The 8,936-nt window shown below is 35.8% G+C and overlaps 1 protein-coding gene across 1 annotated transcript in view; it reads right to left on the bottom strand.

Annotated features, from left to right (window-relative positions):
• The window catches only part of LOC104386914 (chromosome unknown open reading frame, human C8orf34), a 138,794-nt gene that overhangs the window by 117,561 nt on the left and 12,297 nt on the right, over nucleotides 1-8,936 (bottom strand). Inside the window, exon 4 of the mRNA XM_009995596.1 lies at nucleotides 7,017-7,145. Within this exon, the coding sequence (XP_009993898.1) occupies nucleotides 7,017-7,145 (129 nt within the window). The remainder of the gene's footprint in view (nucleotides 1-7,016; nucleotides 7,146-8,936) is intronic.

Raw genomic sequence — 8,936 nt, 5'->3', positions numbered from 1 at the left:
TCCTGCTTTTATTTGTGGTAATTAAATAATTCTAGGAAGAGATAACACAAAATAAAAATTCGTTGATTTTTTTAAGACTTACATTTATTTAAAAGCACGACATACATCTGAAAAATCTAATGTGTACCCAGTCATTAAGAAAATAAATGCTACTACTCAATATATGCCAAACTCCCATTATTTAGCTCAACAGAACAAATAGCTTATGCATTTTCCTAAACATCCAGAAGATGGCCACAGAGCTCCCAATAGCCGATTTTTCTACTTGCCAAACAAACCCTTCTGGACTTGACATACAGGTAGTGACACATAGAATTTGACACACTCAAATGCAAACCCAATGCAGCCCAGACTAACTCAGCAAAACTCATTCTCAGGATCAGTCTAGGCCAAGGAACTTGTGGATGCACCACAGGTTCTGTGAACAACTCCAGGACAGAAACAGCATTATTATTCTACCATTATTAATACTGCAAGTAGCAACTGTGAAGGTATAATAAATTGAAGCCTCAGAGTTCTTGCCAATGAGGGGCATATGTCCTCATATTATTCGACAAGTATGTATCAAATTTCTGTAGTGGTATCTGCCTCGAATTAGGATATATTCCTCCCAACCTCTAGCCATGTATGAACAAGGGAAACAGTGCCATCTACAAGACACCACACATTAATATATCAGCACAGTACACATCAGTATAGCCACTATCTAAGAAAGACAGATTTCATCTCTACTCCCCATGGTGGCTTACAAAATAATAAAAAATTAATATCTGGCAAAATAATCTGTGCTTTAGATATGCAGCATTTCAGTACCCAAATTTCTGAGTGGCTTCAATGGAGAATACAGGTTTCAGGATTAGGCCTCCTAAGTAATTAATGAGGCAAGCAGAGAGAAACAAAATGCAAAGTGCCCACCAAACATTATGTCCCACAAACTCTCTTAGGCCAAAGTCATCTCGTAAGACAATAATCAATACTGTAGAATCTCTCAGAACTCTTGATTTTAGGGAAAGGCATACACTGCAGTAGGTTGGTTAAGGTGGGTAGCCCACAACAACCAGCAGCCAAGGACAGAGTCACAGTTCAGCCTTCTACCAGCCCCTAAGTGCCAACCCCTTTCTTCTGAGAACTAGAAAGTACCCTATCTGAGATGGAAGTCTCACAAACCACAGTTCTGCAATGGTGCTAGGGAAATTTTTAGCAAGCCAAATTCTGTTCCAGAAAAGGACACTGTAACTCAAAAAGAGACTCTAGCCCTGAAACTTAGAGTAGGCTTGATCAGAATAGCAAATGCCTCCACAAAGGTGATTAAAAATTTAACATCTGTAGGAAAAAAGATACTTATAACTAAAATGACAGTGATCTCCTGGTCATATAAGCCCCACTTGATAATAGAAGAGCAATAATTACGTTCATTCTTCCTATTTCAATCTCAGAAAATATCATTATTTTGTATTATTACTCATACATCACTCTAAAAGCAAATGGATTTTATGAGCAAAGGCAGTATCAGATAACAGCTGCAGTACTGAGATAAAACTGACTTCCTTAAAGGTTTGATTGAGCTTATCTAAAAATGTCCAACTCAAAATAAATCACAAACATTGATTTCACTCAAGAATAGGATTTTAAAGTTTGTCTTTAGCAGAAGAAAGAAAACTTCTCTACAGAATACTGATAACCAGTTTTGTGGTTCAATTAGCAGAATACATTTAGGCCTACATGCTCAGCTGATGATGGTTAAGTCATTTTTACAGACTAAAGTCCATTTCAGATCAACAATTGTGTATTATATCTTAAATCAATGCCCCTCATGAGACAATCAATTAAATTCTAGTTATGTGTCATGCAAGTGTGCATTTGTAATTATAACATCATCAGAAATGCCTGGATTCAAGAGGAAAATTATGATGTCTGATAAATGTTAGTGGTACTCCATTCAAGTACATCTTCCATAATCAGAATGTAAATCATTAATAGATTCCTACAGTGTAGAAGCTTCTAAACTAATCCCAATTCTAATATGCTTCAGAGACTGCTAAATGCATTGAAGTAGTTAATTATGTATACATTAAACTTTTCACATCTCACTTACTCGCAGATACATTCACAAAATGAAGATACAATTTTAGAAATTTTTTATATAGTCGGATAACTTTTTGACTAGTTCTACCTTTATTGTTACCAAGAGTTTTACCCTTGTTTAGCTTCTTTCAAATAAGATAAACAAAACACAGGTTTTTAGTTTTCACTATTCAACTGACTCTAACATTATGAGAAATAATTGTTTGAGATACTCTAGAGGGACTTGGAGATCTTTCATTCTTGGAGATATTCAACAGCCATGGACATTATCCTGGACAACTAGCTCTAAGTAGCCCTGCTTAAGCAAGGGGGAATGGACTCCAGATGATCTCCAGAGGTCCCTTCCTATGTCTACCACTCTGTGATTCTATGATTCTTTATGGTTTCTATCAGTATTTCCTACTAGAGTGCAGATAGCTATCTTATTCATTGATTATTTATCTATTTTTTACTTCTCTTCCAAATTAAGAAACAAAAGAGTACTGTTTTCCTTTTGGTTATAGTTAGAAAACATTATTTCTGGGATTCCCTCCAACAAACCAACTTAGATTGGTTACCAAATAGCTTTAGTTAACTTACTACCATTTTCTAACCTTAGGATGTCCATTGAATGCAAAGCATGATAAATTTGTTGCTTCCTCTCTAAATTGTAACATACACTTGGCATTAACAAGAATTCAAACATTACTAACAAAATGTTGCTTATTTCTGTAGAAAGGCTATGTGTACTTATAAAAAATTACCAATCTCACAGCAGAAAACATTGCCATCATATGCTGTTCCCATGTGTAAATTGAAAAATACAATTCACACACATTTTCAATACATACTCTAATCCTTAACTCAAAACACTCGTAACTCACTGTTTTCCATCTCCTGTTATCTGTTTGTCAGTCCTCAGAAGATGAGAGGTGAAGACAGGTATATTAATGAGCAAGATCCTTAGCTATACAGAAAGTTTTTTCTCTCTCTAAAATGCAAACAGGCCAAAAAGGGAAATACAAGAGCACACATTTGAAACAGCATGGAACTTTTGTGAGGATCAGCTGAGGAAGGTTGATAGCAATACAGAGACCTTGCAATACGAGAAAACAAAACATGCACAAAGGAGATGCAGTCTATTTCTGTATGTTGCTTCACAAACCAAAACATCCCCGAACAGTTGCATTCGTAGTTCAAAATCCATTTCAATGACACCCAGCTGATAGAAGAAGCAAAGAAACCCCAGGTTTCCACATTGGTAAGCCTTTGGAAAATTGTATCCTTAAGTCACGGATCTACAATGCACTTAGACCATAATTCTGGCAATACTCTTCTCCAGTCACTCAAAACTCATGATACCTTTAACATAGATTGTGAATTCACTTCTAGCTTCTCAGACCAACTGCAGCACAGAATTACTCACATATTGTCTCAATGGGGCCAAATATGTATATATGTGTGTATGTATCTATATATATTGGAGGGCTCCAAATATAAGGAAGTTCAGTTTTAATCACTAAGAGGACTCAACATAGGAGAGACCAGACATCCAAGTGCCTGAGCCTCACCTTCCAAAGCCTTCAGGCAGTTCTAACTTGGTGTGAAGTGCACAGGTTTGTCTCAAAGCAGATATCTAAGCTGCATAGTCAAGGAGGCAACAGAAACTAGTTTAATTCACAGGCTGTGTCAGCTGCGTAGCAGGCAATGAAGTTAAGGAAACCCACTACAAGATCCAAAGCTTATCTTTAGAAATGGAAATTAATTCCAGGACTTGATGGGAAGTGCCTTTACTTCAAACAGCAAGTTTTATGTGGCACTCTTCCCTGTTCAAATACTGAAGAATGAAATGAGAGTGTGCTGTAAAAAGCCCTCGCTAGCACTTTGTGATTGCTTGTATACTCAACCATTTGAGTTTGGTGCCTGTCCCATACTGCTTCAAATCAAATGTAGCATTAAACTCATAGACTTTAAGAATGTGCTTGTAGAATCAAAAGCACTGACTAGCCTACCTAAAACAAGCATTAAAACTGGAGAGGATAGTTACGGGACCTTGTTGTGGCTTTTGTAAAATTCACCACATGGGGTGCTTGCTTGGGTACAGAACAGAAAGAGTTTCTCTTGTATTACACTTCTAAAGTCCTAGACGTGTCCATTCATATTTCTCTAAGATATTTCCTACATGCAATTTGTACTCTACCTTTGGGAGAACACTAACACCAGATTTATTTTCAAAATAATACCTTTTATTCGTTTCTCCATACTTCTCACATTTTTCGTATTGAATTTTTGTACCATGCTAACATGTAAGAAATCACAGAAGAGGACAGATTTATTTCCTGAAATAATCTGAAAATCAGGAGTAAAAGAATGGGAAACAAGCACATACAGGTTTAAATTAATCTTGTGCAAGTGTTTAAATGAAAATGAGTAAGAAGTATCAAAGAACAAAAAAAGACACAAGATACTGTAAATACACTAGAAAAGGAGGACAAAGTAAAATACAGAATTATTACACTGAAGAGAAGGAAAGCAAATAACAGATGATTCAAAGAAATCCCAGTGTTCAATACTCTCACTGTATCAGTCTTTACAAAAAAATTAACTGTGGGTGGATGCTTAACGCTAGTGATTGTATGGAAAAACTGCAAGCCAGGCGATGGAAAGCTGAAAGATATTCTGATGACTTAGATACATTTAAGTTGGCAGAATCTTGTGGAAATTCACTGTAGAGAACTTAACTAACTAGCTGAAGAAACCTCTAATCCACTAGCAACTGTCTTTCAGGAATGGAAAGGACAGAAACAGACAAATACTGTATCTTTCTTCAAAGAAGAAAAAGGGAAGACATGGGGAAATACTAACCAGCAGCAAGAATACTTGACAAAATTGTGAAATAAAGAAGTCACCAATATCTCATGGATAGGAAAGGTGATAAGAACCAGCTGATAGGAATTTAGAAAGAATTAATCATATCAAATCAGTCTAATTGTTTCCTCAACTGGAAAACTGCCCAGTGGATAAGAAGAGGAAGTAGATGTAGAATACTTCAGCTATAGTAAGACTTTGTTTACTGTCCCAGATGATACCTCGGCAAACAAATTACAGAATTACATTCTAGGTGAAATTACTGCAAGGTAGATAAACACCTGCCGGGAAAAAACACACTTATTTCAAGGGCTGGTTATCAGATCTGAAATGGAATCATGAAGAGGTCTGACAATATTTTCATTAATGATCTGGATGAAGAAATAGAGAGCACATTCATGAAAGTGAAACTGGTCTCAGGCTGTAAGTGGTTTAAAGCACTCTGGGGGATAGGATTAAAATTCTATATTATCTTGATAAGCCATCAGAAAACGTAAAGTACTAACAAGAAATAGTGAAGAAAGTTTTGTTTGTGAAATAACTGTATGAAAGCCTGACCAAACAACACTAATCAGGTACATTCACCCCCAGTCCAAACATGGGGCCCAGCAGAGCTACACTATTTTGCACTCCACTTAGAAAACTCTGTGGCATGGAGAGGTACAGAATGCTGCAACTGTCTTTTAAAAGTGGGGAAGGCAGAGCTCAGTGGAGTCTACACACTGTTCATAAGGAAAGACAAAGATGTAGGATTCAAGAGTGGATTTAGTCCTTTATTATTGAACTTTCACATCTGATTGGTTTGTACAGTTTGTATCTTCAGAGAGTGAAAAAATTACCCTTTCTGAAACTGAAAAAAAATATATATATAAAAAAATTGCTTCTGTATCTATATTAAGCTTGATTACAAGTGTCTAAAGGCAAAAGACTTGAAAATTGCACTGGCATCCACCACAGTAACACAGTCAGACAGTGGTAGGGCTTCAAATCAGAGACCCTGATTGGAGGTACTTCAGCTCCCCAGAGGCAGGTAGATCAATTTACTAGAAATGTATTTGAATTAGAAGATCCCTGTAACTATATGCTATAATTAAAATAAACAGGAAAACTGATCAGAATAGAATTGTTGTGATCAACCTTAAACATTTGGAAGAGAGGCAATTTGGGCAAACTAGTTTTAGGTATTTGACACAATTTGCAAACATGCTGAATTCCAAAATTCTTAACAAAACAGATCTTCCATGCTTCATTCAACTCTGTTTCTGAATTCATGATCTCCACTTTCTCCAGTGAATCAAGAAGTGCCATGGATAAAAATTAGTGAGAGGATATAGAAGATATTTCTCATTAAAATTTTCCCCAGACAATGCCATACTTTGTTTTCATGTACCATGGCAGATAGTACTTTTCAATACTTTGCTAATTGTTAATAGCATTTGCTCCCACCAAAGTACTTCAGAATTCTCTTCTACAGGAATAAAACAAAAATAAAAAAACTTTCCTCATCATATCCAGTAATCCTCAGAGCTACTCCATATATGAGCATGCTACCTCTAACATTAATCCTGTTTGACCATATATTTTAAGGGATAACACTTGGGTTTTGAGATGCTTTGAAGTATTTACTTGAATTGCTTTTGAAAACTGGAAGGAATTAACTGGCATCAAGGATAAAAATACCTAATTGGTTTTCAATGACAGGTCTGATTTCCATCAATGAGCTTAAGTTCACAAAGGTTAGTGTGATCTAACTATTTTGCTACTACGCAAAAGAGCAGCCTTACTGTTTCTTATTCCCACCATTTTCCTTAAACCAGCCCCTTGATCTCTTTACAAGCTAATTTCAGTTCACTAAACTGGCAGAAATCTAATGTAACAGAAAAGGAGGTGCAAGGGAAGAAGTTCTGTCAGCAGGAGAGCTGCTGAATTCTCTGACATACTGTAAACCTCACCAACAGAAATGTAACTGCTGATGTCAATGAACTTGGTTTTCACTGGATAGAAGACCACCTTCTTGATATACACTTCCAAATTACAATTCAAGCTGCATGGTTACATTAAAAAACTAAAATCAATCAACTTACTGCGAGACAGATTCTCAAGGGCTTTTCCAAGTTTTTTGCTCTCTTGAAGAATATGATTTAGTTCATCAAAATCATGGTTCTCCGGTTTTGTCCTCCAATCCCATTTAGGATGCTCTATTGACCTTGGCACTAAATACACAGATATATAGATGAAGTTTAGACTTGGTAGTTCGGTCTCCTACAGTAGAAAAAAAAGCTGCACAATGAGTTTACAAGCTTAAGTACCTTGAAATTACTTCACTATCCTATTTTAACAGCTGGAAATGTTTCCTTTGATCAATAGGAAGTAAAAATTAAAACATCATACATAAGATGAGTCTTGCAAGTGAATTAATTGGTAAACTGGAATAATTAATGTTAAATAAAAATAATAAAAATAATGTGGTAACAAAAAATATAATTAAATATTGCATATGAAGGTACTTCATTTACATCAAAATATAATTCTGTGCCAAAGGTGCCAAGAAGAAAAAATGTAAAAACAAAATTGAGTAATTGGTACTTTTGGCTTTGCTCGTAATTTTCTCAAGAAGAAAAAAATAAATATTTTTAGATATACTTTTAAAACAGTATGTTTATACATATTTTTTAAATCATAAAGTGTAGATAACAAAATTCATAAAAATAGCGAAGCAAAATATGCCCCTATTGTTCATGTTGTACAGCCTATAATCTCTTTTCTGCTACTCAAAAGAAATGAACTTTAGGAAGTATAGTCCTCAATTTACAATCTCCTACTCATCATCTATTACCAAAAACTTTGATTTAATTTGAAAATAATTTCTCAACTGCAGAGCTAACATCACCTACAATGGCAGGGAAGAAAATAATGAGTTTCTGAAATACGTAGGTTCCACAATGAACAGAGCTACATTGACCAATGTGAACATTTTCAACAATTTGTAGAAATGAAAACAAAAATGATGCTGTTTCAGGAACTGCAGTTACACATATTCTTTTTGCCAGTGTTCTGAACTAAGCAATCTGCTGCCTTCGCCACCAAACGCAGTTGTTGAGTTGTCTCCAAACAGCATTACCATGCTAAAAACTGCACAGGCTGGTGTGAAGATGACGATGCCTAGTCCACATTGCCAACAGAAAGGACCTGTTGCATTTATCAGTGGCTGCAAACTACTTTCTTTAAAGTACCTTCAAAACCAGTACCTTCAAACCAATATATCCTGGCCAGCTTTGGAATTTTTATTTACTGTTTAGACATATGTCAATTAATTTATGCTTTACAAACCTCGTTTTCATTACATGCTAAGACAGAAACTTGCAGACTCCTGCAGATCATGCAAAACAAATGGTACCTTATGATCATATGGAACTTCAGCATGCTTTTAGGATGGTATGGGACTTAGACTTCAAGTACTAGTGGATATTATAAAAAGTGTTAAATAACTGTCAGTATTGAAATTTGTCTTATTGCTGACTGCCTTCTATGCGAATATAGAATCTTGATCAACTCCACAAGGGAAACTTGAAGTCAATAGCCATCTTCTCTAGGTAAAGAAATGGGGCAATGGTATGTTTAAGTATTTCTTTCACAAAGAACATGATTCCATCACCCACAGACATAAACCAAGCCATCTTCAAACTGGATGTCTATACAGAGTCTGACAACCCAGAGTATATTCTGATCTGTAACACCTACTCAGGAACCTCGCCAAGTATTAGGGAAGTTAATATATTTGAATACAATTAAGAGATATTCTCAAAAGCTGAAGGAAGAAGAGACACTAAAAAGGACTTGCAGAGATAGGAGTGGGAGGAAAGTGACACAGTAAGCCTTAATAAGGAGCAGGGAAGAGATGGACAGATTGGAGTTTCAGAGTCTGATTCTGCTTTGTGTTCAGAAAAGTAAAGTATTTCCTTCTCAGAACAACAGAAATAATGACCTACTGGTGGTTCCTGCTG

Source organism: Chaetura pelagica, unplaced genomic scaffold (genome assembly GCF_000747805.2).
Source record: "Chaetura pelagica isolate M959 unplaced genomic scaffold, ChaPel_1.0 scaffold83, whole genome shotgun sequence".
Taxonomy (NCBI): domain Eukaryota; kingdom Metazoa; phylum Chordata; class Aves; order Apodiformes; family Apodidae; genus Chaetura; species Chaetura pelagica.
This window is presented reverse-complemented; position numbering and strand designations above follow the sequence as displayed.